This window comes from Oncorhynchus masou, chromosome 32 (genome assembly GCF_036934945.1).
Source record: "Oncorhynchus masou masou isolate Uvic2021 chromosome 32, UVic_Omas_1.1, whole genome shotgun sequence".
NCBI classification, from domain to species: domain Eukaryota; kingdom Metazoa; phylum Chordata; class Actinopteri; order Salmoniformes; family Salmonidae; genus Oncorhynchus; species Oncorhynchus masou.
The window spans coordinates 36,425,236-36,442,376 of NC_088243.1; the positions used below are offsets into that span (position 1 = coordinate 36,425,236).

Consider the following 17,141-nt stretch of genomic DNA (forward strand, 5'->3'; position numbering starts at 1 on the left):
ATTAACATGCATTTTTTTTAAACCGTCTATAGTTGGGGCACCTTATGTTCTTTCCTCTGGTCACGTTCATCTTTGATAGTCCTACAGGTATGCATTTTGTTCACTCCTGTAATACTCTGCAGTCTGATTTGCAACTGAATTATTTTTTGTTGTTGAGTAAATGTTCTCCAAGCTAGTGTAATGGCACAATGGTTTGTCTTTTTGTCAATTGATCTGTTTTTGTTTTTCAACTTAAGTTGTATATTTAATTTGTTTTTTTAGACCTTTTGTTTTAGCTTAATAAAAGTTGTGGTTAAATGCTGCCCCATGCTTTACTCAAGAGTTTCGTAGATCTGAAATTCTGCTGCATTCATTTCACTATGGCATTGATGCTGTAATTTTTTAGCAAATTAATTGCATTTGCTATATTCAAGTTTGACATTGCATTCAGATCACACTTTACAATTACACATTTGTAGGGCCCAAGGGCACATTACCTGGTCCTGTCCAGTGGTAGGCCTGATCACCGACAACAATGAGATGGTCTATAGGGAGGAGGTCAGAGAACTGGCAGTGTGGTACCAGAACAACAACTTCTCCCTCCATTTGAGCAAGACAAAGGAGCTGATTGTGGACTACAATAAAAGGCGGGCTGACCAGGCCCCCATTAACATCGACGGGGGCTGAAGTGGAGCGGGTAGAGAGTTTCAAGTTCCTTGGTGACACATCACCAACGAACTATCATGGTCCAAACATACCAAGACAGTTGTGAAAAGGGCAAGACAAAACCTTTTCCCCCTCAGGAGACTGAAAAGATTTGGCATGGGTCTCCAGTTCCTCAAAAGGTTCTACAGGTGTCAGAGGAAAGCCCATAAAATTGTCAGAGATTCCAGTCACCCAAGCCATAGACTGTTTTCTCTGCTACCGCACGGCAAGTGGTACCGGAGCGCCAAGTCCAGGACCAAAAGGCTCCTCAACAGCTTCTACCCTCAAGCCATAAGACTGCTGAACAATTAATACAATCGCCACCGGACAATTTACATTGACCCCCCCCTTCCTTTTTGTACACTGCTGCTACGCGCTGTTTATTATCTATGTGTTATTGTGTTCATTTTTATTATTACTTTTTAAATTAGTCTACCTGGTAAATATTTTCTGCACGAAGGGTTGTCTTCAGACTGGGCCATCTTGTCCTCCACTTCATCATACATCTAAAACCACTCAGGTCAGCTTTGACTTCACACTCCTATGCACAAGTTGATTCAATCTGTAACGCTGAACAGCACGATAGTAATGAAAGGCAATGTTCTTGCGTTAGCGGAGACTGCATTTACGGTAAACGCTTCATATGTCAGCTCAATCGTAAATGACCTTTTAAAGCTAGAATCCTTCATGGTGAAACTGCTGCGTCCGCCTAGCGATATTACAACAACAATTTTTTTCCTCTCAGACCTCATTGACGCACCTGTGTGGCCCAGAGCATGGACGTAGTGGCCAGACAAAAGCGTAGAAGGGCGCAATATGTACTGCATTTTTTTTTTTTTACCATGATGCTCCTCAGCTCGATAACAATAACGGTGGTTGGGGTGGCCTGTGGCTCTGTTTCAGTGATACGGATTGATAAGCTGTTGCGAAGACTTCTTTGAAAGTGCTCTTCATCTGACATTGGTTAAAATTAAATGTGCAGCTGCAAATTACATTTTCTGCACCTCTCCTCAGCTCGCCCTTTCAAGGAAAGAGATAAGGAGACCTCACACTTGTTACAATAGAGTAATCAAAGTTCACAAAATGCATGTATCAACCTTCTAACAAACCATTCACACAATCCATTCACGAACGCAATCAGTGGGGCCATTGATTATTAGTAGTTGCAGCATCCCTTTTAAAGCCAATTTACGTTTGATCAGAAAATGTGGTCGGAGGCTCTGTACGGAGGGTGTGACGCACAGGGTTGGGTAGGATACTTTCTAAATGTAATCCGTTTCAGTTACTAGTTACCTGTCCCAAATTGTAATCAGTAATGTAACTTTTGGATTACCCAAGCTCTAATGTAATCTGATTACATTCAGTTACTTTTAGATTACTTTCCCCTTAAGGGGCATGAGAAGAAGACAAAAATGTATGTTACCAATTGAATGACTATCTATTGCAGGTTAAATCAGTGTTAAAGTTTACATAGCTGGTCATATGGATGTAAACTTTTGCTTTATGGGTTGGTTATGTAGGCTTCTTCTAACACATCACTTTCCAGTACATATAATATTATTAAATTATGTCTTTACATTAATAAATATAATTTATAAGTTCAAAAATAGATGTAGCAACTACAGATAGCCCCTTTAAGTCTATCAAATGTGTGCGAGTTTGCGCATGTGTCCATTAGGCCTGTGGGTGTATTGTTTTTATCAGCATGAATTAGATTGAGCAATAAAGCCCCACTTTTATTCCATAGGCTGGGACCCACACTATGCAGCTGTTGCAAGAGCATCTTTTTCACTGGCTGTCCACTGGTTTTAAAAACAATGAGTGGTAGACAGCTTAAACTTCTTGATTTTCAACCATTTTTGGGTTCAAATAAACATTTAGATTTGTAAACAGCCATCCACAACAACCACAATCCGTAAGGTGCAAATAGCTAAATGAGAGAGCAGCCGTGTGATTCACATCAATGTACTATGTAGATACCAATAATAAGTGACATCCGTATCGTCGTAGACTACACTGCTGTCATCCTTACCTCCAAGCGTTTATTCAAGTTGGATCATCTTTGGATGCCGACAGCAGTCGCACCATTGGAAGCCATAGCTTGGACTGTGGCTTATAAAATCCTATTCCTGCTCTTTTCCCGCAATCCATCAAACACATTTGACGTGTCATCATAGTGGTCTCTGAAAACAACCTCTCATTCAACGTCAGAAAAACGAAGGAGATGATCGTGGACTTTAGGAAACAGCAGAGGGTGCACCCTCTTATCTACATCGACGGGACCGTAGTGGAGAAGGTGGAAAGTTTGAAGTTCCTTGGCGAACACGTCACTGGCAAACTGAAATGGACCACCCACACAGACAGTGTGGTGAAGAAGGCGCAACAGAGCCTCTTCAACCTCAGGAGGCTAAAGAAATGTGTCTTGTCACCTAAAACCCTCACAAACTTTTACAGATGCACAATTGAAAGCATCCTGTCGGGCTGTATCACCGCCTGGTACGGCAACTGCACCGCCCGCAATCGCAAGGCTCTCCAGAGGGTGGTGCGGTCTGCCCAACGCATTACAGGGGGCACAAACTACCCGCTCTCCAGGACACCTACAGCACCCGATGTCACAGGAAGGCCAAAAAGATCATCAAGGACATCAACCACCCGAGCCACTGCCTGTTCACTCCGCTATCATCCAGAAGGTGAGGTCGATACAGGTGCATCAAAGCTGGGACCGAGAGACTGAAAAATAGAAGCTATCTCAAAGCCATCAGACTGTTAAACAGCAATCACTAGAACATTAGAGGCTGCTGCCGATAGGCATAGACTATAAATCGCTGGCCACTAAGGAATGGAACACTTTAATAATGTTTACATATCTGGCATTACTCATCTCATATGTATATTCTGTATTCTATACTATTCTACGGTATCTTAGTCACTTAATGTTTACAATTGGCATTACTCATCTCATATGTACATACTGTTTTCTATACTATTCAATGGTATCTCATTCACTTAATAATGTTTACATATCTTGCATTACTCATCTCATATGTATAAAAGATGAGCATTTTGCCATGTCCTTTTAGTCTGTTTTGCCCTGAAGTCGCTGCCATTTTGGAAGCCTTCGTTAAGGCCTCTAGAAGGGCAAGCGATATAAAACACCAAATATTGATTAATATGCTATAATTTGTAAACACTTTATTTAGCAGCCAACCTGCTTGCACCATTCCCTTGTAATTACAGTAAAATACTGTGAAATACAAACCCCTCCCCTCAATGAATTTCAGAGCCCCACCTGTTTGAGACCCATCTGTTAAGCCCCAACAATATTTATTGCCTGATTTGCAGGTTATTTTGGCATTAGAATTTTTGTTACATTGTTTGCAAACTGATATGTGACATGAATTCACATATCAGTTTGCAGGTGTTTCAGCCTAGCTCAGTGCTTTCAGTGGTGGTGGGGCAGCCAGCGGAAAATACGGAGCAGAGGGGTTGGTAATGTTCTCTAGTGGCGCCGTGATTGGCTCAGTGTTCTGTCGCTCATGGGGACACTACGTCACCGCAAAATCTACGGATAGAGCTCGAAAATTCAAGCACCTTGGGTGATGCCGTGGAGTTACAGTAGAAGTGCCCATCCAAGAAGGCTCAAGGTCATTGGCAACAGATAAAATGACATCAAATTACGTTATATCTACCGTAGCTTTGATTGGACTGATCTTGTCAACATCATAATTTCTAAATCTTAGCTAGCAAGCTAGCAGTCGTCATCATCATGAAACACATTGACAATCTACTGGCAAATCCTTTTCAATCCTTGGCAAATTAAGAGAAATGATAGATAAAACGTATCAGCGCTCATCAACAAGTTGGAAATCGCAAATTCAACAATGAGTGGTTTGGAAGGAATCAGTGGCTGACTGCAAGTGTTGCAAAGCAATCACTAGCCTGCTATTCAGTGGAGTGGGTGTGTTGTCCAAGTCTGGATTTAAAGGTCTATTTTCCAAGCTTAAAAGGATAAACATTTAACACAGTGGGACATAAAAGGTAGAATACATTTGCTATGCTGTCAATCCAGCATGACTTCTGCCGTGTTCAAAACAACTAAACTCGGAATTGGGAAATCTCAGACTTCAATGAGTTCAAGGCAAATGAGTTCAATCTGACTGATGGGCATGGCTGGCGGCCATGGTCCTGTTTCTTTATGACTTTTGCGCTATTTCTGTTTATCTACACTGAACAAAAAATATAAATGCAACATGTAAAGTGTTGGTCCGATGTTTAATGAGCTGAAATAAAATATCCCATATGCACAAAAAGCTAATCTCCTAAAATGTGTTTATATCCCTGTTAGGGTGCTTTCTCCTGATGATACACCTGACAGGTGACATTTTTATTTCTACTTCGCACATTCTTCCACTGCAAATCTACCATTCCAGTGTTTTACTTGCTATATTGTATTTACTTTGCCACCATGGCCTTTTTTTGCCTTTACCTCCCTTATCTCACCTCATTTGCTCACATCGTATATAGACTTGTTTCTACTGTATTATTGACTGTATGTTTGTTTTACTCCATGTGTAACTCTGTGTTGTGTGTCGAACTGCTTTGCTTTATCTTGGCAAGATCACAATTGTATATGATAACTTGTTCTCAACTTGCCTACCTGGTTAAATACATTTTTTAAATAAATCCCAGTCATGTGAAATCCATAGATTAGGGCCTAATTTATTTAAATTGACTGATTTCCTCATCGGAACTGTAACACAGTAAAATCTTTCATTTATATTTTTGTTCAGTATAGTATGATGCATTGATGAGCAAGGCCAATGATGCCTGTATTCAATAACAATAGTTTGCATATTGAGCTAAATGTAGGGTTCTATTCAGTCCACATCACAGAAGTTCAGTTTTACAGCTTGATTGAAATTTAAAGGCAATGTTACCTCTTTAGCGGAGACTGCATTCATGGTAAACACTGCAAATGTATTTTTGAAGTGGAAACGTCTAGGAGCAACAATTTCTCCAGCCACTAAGTGGTAGGCCACACAGCTCACAAAACGGGACCGCTGAAGTGCCTAGCATGTAAAATCGTTTATCTTTGGTTGCAACACTCACTACTGAGTTCCAAACTGCCTCTGGAAGCAACATCAATCAGCACAATAGCGGTTTGTCGGGAGCTTCATGAAATGGGTTTCCATGGCCAAGCAGCTGCACACAATCCCAGGATCACCATGTGCAATGCCAAGTGTCGGCTGGAGTGGTGTAAAGCAGGCACTGTAGTGACTGAGTAAAATACAAATGACGTTTTTTATTAAAAAGTGAATGTGTTTTATCAATTTGTATACAAATACCTAGATTAGATTGCAATTGGTTAATCTCTTAAATTGTTTTCACTGGGGGGAGCACAGTAAGCAGCAAAATAACTAACATTTTCAGGAGTCAAGAGGGCACATAGAGCAGGATTTGAATATTGTACAGCACAGTTTCAGACAAATATATTGGCATCTTTGCAGCCGTTTTCATCTCAATATTACATTTCTAGATAACAATTAAGTACCTTACTGTGATTATTTGTGAGCATTTTAAATGAAAACAAAAACAAATAGCTTCGTAGCAAAGACCCATTTCTCAAGCAAGAATTTTGCTCGGACTGTCTGGGAGTGGTCTTTGTGGGGAGTGTAAAACTGAAAACAAGCTGTTATTGGCAGAGAGGTTTGGAACTATTTCTTATTGGTCTATTAACTCATTTACTGCCTGGTGATGTCACCAGAGGCCAGAACTCCATCCCATTAAAACAGGTTGAAATTTCAGGCGGTCTTTTCAAACAGCTCTTACACTAAAAGGGCATTATCATTTTCACAATTTCAGTATTATTCCAACCTCAGTGTGGAAATATATATAAATATAAAACACATGAAAATCACTTTTCTGACTGCACTCAAATAACTCCCTAACTTTTGGCCACAGCTTACTGGATTTTCAACATTGCAGAACCAATTTTGTTAAATTTACAATTTTAATTGAGAAAATAAAAGACAAATGGCATCGACACCCTGGAGCTACTTGGTTGCACATCCTTTGGCAAAGTTAACTGCAGACAAACACTTATTATAACCATCAATGAGCTTGCTGCACCTTTCCACTGGATGTTTGGCCCACTTTTTAGTAGCAAAGTGCTCTCATTCTTCAATGTTTGAGGCGTAACCTGCAGCAACCTCTGTTTCAACTCTCACCATAGGTTTTTTGTTTTGGTTGTGATTCAGATCAGGAATCTTCGCTGGCCACTCCAGAACAGTCTCTCTTCTTGAACCATTCCTGGGTGCTTTGTGTGTTTTTGTTGGGGTCGTTGTACTGCTGGAACACCCTCAACCTTCAATGGAGACCACATTTTTGGACACTGGGTTTAACATTGGACTCCAAAAACACCTTATAAACCTGCGGATTTCATGATGCCGTGCGCACCATCAAGGCCCCCAATACCAGAGTCAGCAAAGCAACCCCACAGCATTATCAAACCTTCCCCATCTTTGATTGTGGGGAAGGTGTTCTTTTCATTGAATGCTTAAAACACAGGAAGAAAACATCTTATTCTATGCGCAGATTGAGGAAAATCTTGTTAGTAACTGCTTATATGAGGCAGGGCTGTACATACCAAAGATCAATACATTACCGATCGAAATATGATTTAGCGGGCAACCTGCTGCTACACATGACTGGTCTGTAATCAGTGCACAAATTATTCCTAAGCATCTTCACACACCTCTTGCGCAACGGGAGAATCTCTGTTGAAATAGCTTAATCCGGGACTAGTTTCTGGGAAACTGGCCCTGTGTCGTACACTGCCACCGAAATAGCAAAGAATAAATCAACGCATAACGACACCTTTCAAGGGTTTTCTCCAGTGCGTGTTCTCTGGTGTATGAAGGGGATCCTAATGCTGAACATCTCAGTTCACACTACTAACTGTGATACAAAGCCCCTTTCCAATATCAACCGACTCAACAATGTCTTGCTTGGATTGACAATGAGAAATGTAGCACGTTATTTCATTGTGTTCTTCTTAGTCGTCTTCTTCAGTGGTGAGATTTTCAATTTGTGTTGTTTTTCCTGGTGGTACTTCAAACTTTGCAGGTGTGGGTAGCCCCTCCCACATTCACAGCATGAGTAAGGCAACTCGCCTGTGTGCACTCTCTGATGAGCTGTTAGTTGAACTTTTGCACTGAAGCGTTTTTCACAATCAGGGCAAGGGAATGGTTTCTCTCCTGTGTGCATTCTCTGATGAATTTTTAGATCAGTTGATGTATAGCATCGTTTTTCACAAAAGGAGCAGGAGTATGGCTTGTCTCCAGTATGTACTCGCTGGTGTGCTATGAAGTTGCTGCCTCGTGCGAATTCCTTCCCACAGACAGAGCATTTGTACGGTTTCTGTCCAGTGTGTGATCTTTGATGAATTGTTAAGTAACGTTTTAAGGTAAAACTCTTCCCACAGTCAGAGCAGTTAAAAGCCTTCTCTCCGATATGTATTTGCTGGTGTGTTTGTAAACTAAATTTCTCAGGGAAACCTTTTCCACACTGTTGACAGGAGAAAGGTTTTTCTCCAGTATGTGTAAGTTGATGTCTTCGTAATCGAGAAAGTACAGAAAAACTCTTCCCACAGTCAGCACAGTGGTGAGGTTTAACTCCTGAATGTACCCGCTCATGCAATTTCAATTCAGCTGATGTAGTAAAGCACTTCTCGCAGCCAGAGCAGTGGAAGGGTTTTTCTCCAGTGTGAATTCGTTGGTGTATCTTAAAGTAACTCGCCTGAGAGAAATTCTTCCCACAGTCAGAGCAGTAATAAGGCTTCTTTTCAGTATGAATTTTCATGTGAACTTTTTGGTGTAATTTAAAACTGTCAGGACGTGAAAAACATTGATCACATTCAGAGCATTGGTAAGGCTTTTCTCCAGTGTGCTGTCGCAGGTGCACATTAAAATAACCAGGCTGAGCAAAATCCTTCCCACAATAAGGGCAGTGGTAAGGCTTCTCTCCAGTGTGAATTCTCTGATGTACTTTTAGATCATTTGATGTTTTGAAACTTTTACCACACTGAGAGCAGTGGTGAGGTCTTTTTGTTTTGTTGGCATCCTTTAGTTTAAGATCTGTTGCAGATGAGTTCCCGCCAAGCTCTCCTGGAGCAGAGATCTCTCCATGTTCGGTTGATGCAGATGAATTCTCTCCAAGCTCTCCATGTTGGTTGGGTTTTACACCTGTGTGAGGGAGAGGGTCTTGGGCTACACAGAGAAGAGAGTCAGCATCAAGTTCATCAACACAAGTCAAATATAACCAAATGCATAATAAGGGTTTGCAAATTTGATCAAATACCTGGATGAGATGATCCTCTGCTATCAACAACCTCAACTTGTATAGATTGTGCATTTGGCCCAAGCTTCTTTCTGCAGTCCTCCAGCTGTACTCGAACTCTCTTGAGAGGCAGTAGTGTCCACTGAGCTCCACTGTTACAGCCAGGACTCAGTGATTTCCTGCAGTCTTCCAGCAGTACTGTTACCCACTTGAGGGGCATATTGGGCTCAGGTTGGTGGGGAAGAGACATGCTGGAAATGTCTTCACAATCCTAAAATAAACACAACAAACAGAGTGTAGGTGGTGTCGAATGGACTAATAAACACTGACAAACTACATCCCTTGGTAATGTAGGCTTTCTACGCTACCTCCTCCAGTTTCATAGACTCTGCATTTGGCCCCAGCAGATTAATGCAGTCTTCCAGCAGCAGTGCAAGAGTTCCACCATTACAATCAGGAGCCAGTGACTCTGTAGGTTCGGGATCAGGGTGGTGGGGAAGAAACATGCTGGCACTGTCCTCACAATCCTAGAATAATGACAACAGATATTATGTAGGTGGGTCAAGTTCAATATCTGTATACAACACACACTAGATTTATGAAAAGGTGTAGTAGCAAGTGGGACAGTTCAATATAAACAAAAACATGTATGATGTGTAACCGTTAGTCATTTTAAGTGTTTTTCATGGTTGCAAAGGCGAGGAACGTAAATGTCACCGCAAAACAAGAACAACCCAAGTCGTTCACCTTGGGAAATGAGACACACGAAGAGGAGTCTAGCTAGCAACGAGGGATGCACGATATATCGGAATCGGCCGATATTAGCTAAAAATGCCAACATCGGATTCGGCCAATGTCTAGTTTAACATCCCGATGTGCAAAACCGATGTCAAAGCTGACGTGCATACCTATATAACGTAGGTACGTGACGTAATGAGACAACTCAAAGCGAGACAACCCAAACCCTACTGGAGTTACACAGTAATAGCGTCACTGCTATTAGCTTCACAACATACATACTATGGAACGCCATTTATGTCTTTACGTGTGAAAAAAGATACAGTATGTTGTGGAATAATCAGAATTTGTTTTTAACATATGTAAGATGTTTTATATTCATCATATGTTTGTAAGTTACTTCTCATCAAGAATGGTATTTTTGTATAATACTGTGGCGAGGTTGCAGTTATCTGTTCTATGTCAAGACTAAGTTGCATGGGCTGCAGAGAGGGGACAGGTCAAAGTGTCATCATGTGTAAACATGTCTTTTGCTCCACAATGTCTGTGTGCCAGTCAGTGTGTTTCTGTGAGTTTGTCCAGGATTGGTTGTATTTAGAATTGGTTCTATCTAAATGACAATTTGATATATATCATAGGGTGGGGGTAATGTCTTGGTACCATTTTGTACCAAGGACGAGATAAGAGCTTTGTTTAGGAGACCAAACTGAACGATCATTTATAGCCAACTGTCTTCTTTGGGGATACTCCTCTCTGAAGTAAAGTCTTTCTTTGTGTAAGTTCCTAAGACCTGTGTTTTGTCATGTCGTCTCGGAGGGGGTGGATCTTCGCTATAAAGGATCCCATTTGCCATTGTGTGGGGGCTCTCAACTTTTGAGTAGAGATACTGAACTGTTCACAGAGTCACAGAAAATGCTATAGAGCTCATATAATTAAAGATGGACTTTGATAACTAACTCTGACTTGTGTGTGTGTGGTTTGCTCCCATGATTTGGTAAATAGAGGAAATTTCCACGACAAGTAGCACAGTCAAACCTGTACAAAAAAAATCTGCAAACAAGTAAACACTGGCCACTCCTCTCTAGGTTTCTTCCTAGGTTTTGTCCTTTCTAGGGATTTTTTCCTAGCCACCGTGCTTTACACCTGCATTGCTTGCTGTTTGGGGTTTTAGGCTGGGTTTCTGTACAGCACTTTGAGATATCAGCTGATGTACGAAGGGCTGTATAAATAAATTTGATTTGATCACGAACGATATGTTTACAATAACGCGTTGGTAATAAAGCATAATTTTTTCGACCGCAACTTCTGGGGTAACGAGCTTTAGCTTAGTAACTAGCTAGCACCAATACAACCAGCCTGAAACAATGGCCAGTAGAACCTGCAGTCATTTTCATTATTCTTAGCAATGATTAGGAATCCTTGTGAGTAAGTATTAGCTAGGATGCCACTTGTTGTTCGCCTATTGAAATTGAACTTCGGTTCATGAGAATAAATAGCTAGCCAGCTAATTAACCCTGTTGCCCAAAGCTAACGTTATAAGCAGCCAGCTGGCTTCATCTGGCTAGTGAGGCTGACCGCACTGGGGTTGTGAAGCAAGCCACAATAAGGATTAGGCACAATAGTGGAATTTGCGGTTTGCCTTCAAAATAAAAGTATGTAATTGACAGTAATGCAAATTAATACAAATAGAGTTATGCCATACTTTTAGTTTGAAGGCTAACCGCAAAGTCCACTATTGTGGCTAATCCTTATTGTGGTTAGCTTCACAGATGGGTCCGACCACCATTAATCAAATAAGAACTGTCTTATAAATGATGGTTATTTTAGATGACACCCAGCTATATAGTTAGCTAACTAAAAACAGATGTCGCATTATTTGACATGTCAAATAGTGTTATTTGAATTGTATCGTTTTTTTTATGACACGCAAAGACAAACGGCATTCCATTGAAATCTTGGTTGAGAATGAAATGACTGAACAAATTAAAAACAAAACAAAAGAAATAGGTTTTGATGATGTTTTACTGGTAATGGGGACATACGTAAATGCCAACAAAATAACTTTTTGGTCAGTGTGGTGTGTGTGTGTATTACCTTTATTTAACTAAGCAAGTCAGTTAAGAACAAATTCTTATTTACAAAGACGGCCCGGACAATGCTGGGCCAATTGTGCGCCGCACTATGGCCGGATGTGTTACAGCCTGGATTTGAACCAGGGACTGTAGTGACGCCTCTTGCGCTGAGAAGCAGTGCCTTCGACCGCTGCATCCATGTGTGTTAACTATTTAACTATACTAGAATGCTTAAAAGGCCACTAAAATTGTATAGTTGTTTTTTGGCAAGGAAAATATTGGATATCGGTGCTTCACTACTAGCAACGTAACGTTAGCAAGCTAATAAATCATATGAAGTAGTCCAACATAAGCTGTTACAGCTTGTGGATAGCTGTTGACATGTTGCTGTGTTAAGGGTAATCAGCAAATTCTAGACCAATTTTTACTTGGTATTACTTTCTTCGTTATCAATTCGGAAACGCCCGTTTCTAGTTGCAGGTGGAACTCCAATAAAAAGTTAATATTCGTGAGGAGTTCCCTCACCATTTTAGCTGGAGGGCATCTCGCACTTCCCAACATATTTGCAGGAACTATCAGTTCTAAGCAATGCAGCCATGTGAACTAAACACATGCAAGAGGCATTTCTCACTGTACAAAAAGTGGATTTCATATTTTAATTAATTTTCAGTACCTAATTGAAACTGTTCAGACATTTATAAAGAGACAAGCTACTTCCAAATCGGGAACAAAGAAAGTAGTGTCAAGTAAAGGTTAGTTGAAAAATGTATCCCGGTGCTTTGTATTAGCTACAGTATACAGTCGTGGCCAAAAGTTTTGAGAATTAAACAAATATTAATTTTCACAAAGTCTGCTGCCTCAGTTTGTATGATAGCAATTTGCACTCCAGAATGTTATGAAGAGTGATCAGATGACTTGCAATTCATTGCAAAGTCCCTCTTTGCCATGCAAATGAACTGAATCCCAAAAACCATTTCCACTGCATTTCAGCCATGCCAAAAAAGGACCAGCTGACACCATGTCAGCGATTCTCTCGTTAACACAGGTGTGAGTGTTGACGAAGACAAGGCTGGAGATCACTCTGTCATGCTGATTGAGTTCGAATAACAGACTGGAAGCTTCAAAAGGAGGGTGGTGCTTGGAATCATTGTTCTTCCTCTGTCCACCATGGTTACCTGCAAGGAAACATGTGCCGCCATTATTGTTTTGCACAAAATGGGCTTCACAGGCAAGGATATTACTGCCAGTAAGATTGCACCTAAATCAACCATTTATCGGATCATCAAGAACTTCAAGGAGAGTGGTTCAATTGTTGTGAAGAAGGCTTCAGGTCACCCAAGAAAGTCCAGCAAGCTCCAGGATCGTCTCCTAAAGTTGATTTAGCTGTGGGATCTGGGCACCACCAGTACAGAGCTTGCTCAGGTATGGCAGCAGGCAGGTGTGAGTGCATCTGCACGCACAGTGAGGCGAAGACGTTTGGAGGATGGCCTGGTGTCAGTCAAGAAGGGCAGCAAAGAAGCCACTTTGGTACAGGGATTGGACTGCTGAGGACTGGGGTAAAGTCATTTTCTCTGATGAATCCCTTTCCGATTGTTTGGGGCATCTGGAAAAAAGCTTGTCCGGAGAAGACAAGGTGTGCGCTACCATCAGTCCTGTGTCATGCCAACAGTAAAGCATCCTGAGACCATGCACGTGAGGGGTTGCTTCTCAGCCAAGGGAGTGGGCTCACTCACAAGTTTGCCTAAGAACACAGCCAATAAAGAACTGTACCAACACATCCTCTGAGAGAAACTTCTTCCAACCATCCAGGAACAGTTTGGTGATGAACAATGCCTTTTCCAGCATGATGGAGCACCTTGCCATAAGGCAAAAGTCAAGACAAACCTGCCTCAGTTCCACCAGCTCTGTCAGGAGAACTTATTGTGAGAAGCTTATGAAAGGCTACCTGAAACTTTGACCCAAGTTAAACAATTTAAAGGCAATGCTACCAAATACTAATTGAGTGTATGTAAACTTCTGAATGTGAGAAAGAAATAAAAGCTGAAATAAATCATTCTCTCTGCTATTATACTGACATTTCACATCCTTAAAATAAAGTAGTGATCCTAACTGGCCTAAGACAGGGAATATTTACTAGGATTAAATGTCAGGAATTGTGAAAAACTGAGTTTAAATGTATTTGTGTATGCAAAATTCCAACTTCAACAGTATGTAAATAAGGTATGTTTTTCATTTTTTTAATAAATTTGCAAACATTTCTAAAAACCTGTTTTCGCTTTATAATTATGGGGTAGTATGTGTAGAATGAGGAGGTTTTTTATTTATTTAATCAATTTTAGAATAAGGCTGTAACGTAACAAAATGTGGAAAAAGTCAAGGGGTCTCACTATGCACTGTATATGTAGCTGTAGAGGGATAAGTGTGTTGACCTATGCCACCCCATAGTAATACAGTACAACACCGGTTCTTAGATATGGTTTTACCCAGGGAAGAGGCTGAGACTAACAACTTTCTGGAATTAATTTCAGACACTAAATTTTACACAATTTTTCTCCCAATTTCATGATATCCAATTGCGATCCAATTACAATCGTTTCATTGCTGCTACTCCCCAATGGGCAGGTCTCCCGAGTGGCGCAGTGATCTAAGGCACTGCATCCCTGTGCCACTAAAGATCCTGGTTCGAGTTCAGGCTCTGTCGCAGCTGGCCGCGACCGGGAGACCCATGGGGTGGCGCACAATTGGCCCAGTGTGGTCCGGGTTAGGGGAGGGTTTGGCAGGCCGGGATGTCCTTGTCCCATCGCGCTCTAGCGACGCCTGTGGCGGACCGGGCGCATGCACGCTCACACGGTCGCCAGGTGTACAGTGTTTCCTCCTACACATAGGTGCTTCTGGGTTAAGCGGGCGTTGTGTCAAGAAGCAGTGCGTGTCGTGTTTCGGAGGATGCACGGCTCTCAACCTTCGCCTCTACTGAGTCCGTAAAGAAGTTTCAGCAATGAGACAAGACTAACTACCAATTGGATACCACGAGATTGGGGAGAAAAGTGAAATGAAAAATTGTCAAATGTAATGATGCCCAGCATGTGCAGTAAGGCAAGAAACAGCATGCCTTTTTCAAATCATAGTGACAACTAAAGTGGCCAAATAACTCAAAAGGTAACGTATAGGCCTAAGACCCCTGGAACACGGTTAGAGAGCACATAGCCTACAGGGCCTAGTGAAACGTGTTCTTATAAGCCCAGTTATTGACCAATGGCATGTGAAAACAGAGTTTTGACAGGCAACTATTTAAAAGAGGATCCCAGCCATCTCGTGTAGATATATTTATTGCTCAATTCTTAAAATGAAGCACATTAAATCTGCTTTACAACCTGGCGTACATAGCACGCGTGAGTTTCAAGTTTGGAGAAGTTTCACCATTAATATGCACCTTTATAAAAAAGCATTGCATGCATTATCACATTGCAGACTTGTGTAAGATAGCCTAGTATTCCTAATATGATTAGATTTCGATCGTCATAATTTAGACTGACAATATAACTCAATCACTGTTCGTAACAACAACAAAAAAGACTTCAATACATGGCTAAGTGCGTATAGGCCTAGGGTATATCATATATGTTCCTTTCTTAGCATGGAAAAATGGGGCCTTTTATAAACACATTTCATGCAATTCTACTACACTTTACATGACTGGAGACATTAGCAGAATCTTTTTTAATATGACAAATTACAGGGTAGTCGACTCTGCTGACACTGACAAACCTTTAAAAAAAAACAATGTGGTGCATATGACATGCCTACGAGAAGGGGAGACAAATGGAATCTGGCGTCCATCTAAACTGGAGGAGGAAAATATTGTAAAAAAAAAAACAACCTAAGGAGCCCTGACCCAACAATGATAAACAGTGAATATGCTCAGTGCGCACTCACAGGGGACATTGCCTATCCTCTCCGCTGGCGCCAATAAGATAGTAAACAACAGTATAGTCTCAATTCAATTGAGAATTTTGATAATGAAAAGACTAATCTGTCTTTTAGTTGTCTTCTCTTTACAACAATAACTATGTTTTTCTGCAATTGTATTTAGAAATATTGTGATATGCCTGATTTGACCTCTACTTTTCACAGACAGTCGCAACTCAACAATAATCTGCCCAAATTGCATGCGCTGCTTTTCCTTCCAACTGTAGGCAATACGATTTAAAAATAAGCTAAATGATCCTCTGTGGCCAAATCATGCTTCAGTAGCCTATTTCAAATTATTGTATTTCTGTATAGATGGGATTAGGCTATTAAAGGCTATATAATTTTGGAAACTTTATTCAATTTACTTTAGGAAAAGCTTACATTCCCCTAGCCTTTTGGACGCTCTGCATATGCTGGCATATTAAAAACAAGCGTAACATCCACTCGCTATTCAAATGCAGGCTACGGATTAGTTTTCTTTTGTGGGCCATTCTAAATAAAACATTAATCCACCTATAGGCTATATATAAAGACCAGATTAAATGAAATTGTTTGATGGGTGAGAATGTTATCAAGTGCTTGTCAAATTGTGACTGAGAGACTGATGAAGTGTGTGCAGCCTGTGCAAGAAACAAAGCAGGGCCCATGCCTGTCATGCAACATTTCTCAAATCATCATTAGAGTTGCATCATGCAACCTTAGAATGTATTAAAAATCAAAGTATATAGCCTAACGTTTGTAAAGTTGCAAAGATAACAAACAAAAAAAACAGGTCCTATATGATTATTTTGAAGTTAACTGCTCAACACAGAACAGCTGCATGTGCGCAATCCCTCTGAAATAATTTGGAGAAAATATCCTTTTTATTTTATTCAGCTATGTTCAATTGTATTCTTCATACTATAAAATAATATACAATAATGCCACAGAATTCGAAGTAAATCTTGTCTGCTAAATGAACTGTGTTGGCTATATTAAATGGATTTATTTGACTTTGTAAAATGTAGATGTATCAAAAGGTCAGGAGAAGCTAAACGTGTTTATGTTCATTAATGGTATGTGAGACAGTTATTTGCATGACAATCACCGGCTGACAAAATGTCGTGACCACCACAACCGTAGTTAACACCAGCATCTTTAATATGCTCACTAAAAAGTAATTGAAGATCTAAATGCAACTTCACATGAAACTGATTGAGATGAAATGATTGGCATGCAGATGGTACATGTCGGATAAAAAAATGTCACAAAAAGCTTGATGGAAATATGTTGGTAAACGTTCCAAATGTCGACAAAACAAATTACGCTTTACAAGGTGGGATTTTGTGTCGGTAAAATGAA

At 40.6% G+C, this 17,141-nt stretch overlaps 1 protein-coding gene across 1 annotated transcript in view; it reads right to left on the bottom strand.

Annotated features, from left to right (window-relative positions):
• Window positions 1-4,543: 4,543 nt before the first annotated feature.
• Window positions 4,544-17,141, bottom strand: part of LOC135526026 (zinc finger protein OZF-like) — a 17,322-nt gene continuing 4,724 nt past the window's right edge. Inside the window, exons 2-4 of the mRNA XM_064954047.1 lie at window positions 9,390-9,548; window positions 9,043-9,292; window positions 4,544-8,951 (exon numbers count right to left, since the gene is read on the bottom strand). Of these exons, the coding sequence (XP_064810119.1) occupies window positions 7,720-8,951; window positions 9,043-9,292; window positions 9,390-9,548 (1,641 nt within the window). The 3' untranslated portion in view covers window positions 4,544-7,719. The remainder of the gene's footprint in view (window positions 8,952-9,042; window positions 9,293-9,389; window positions 9,549-17,141) is intronic.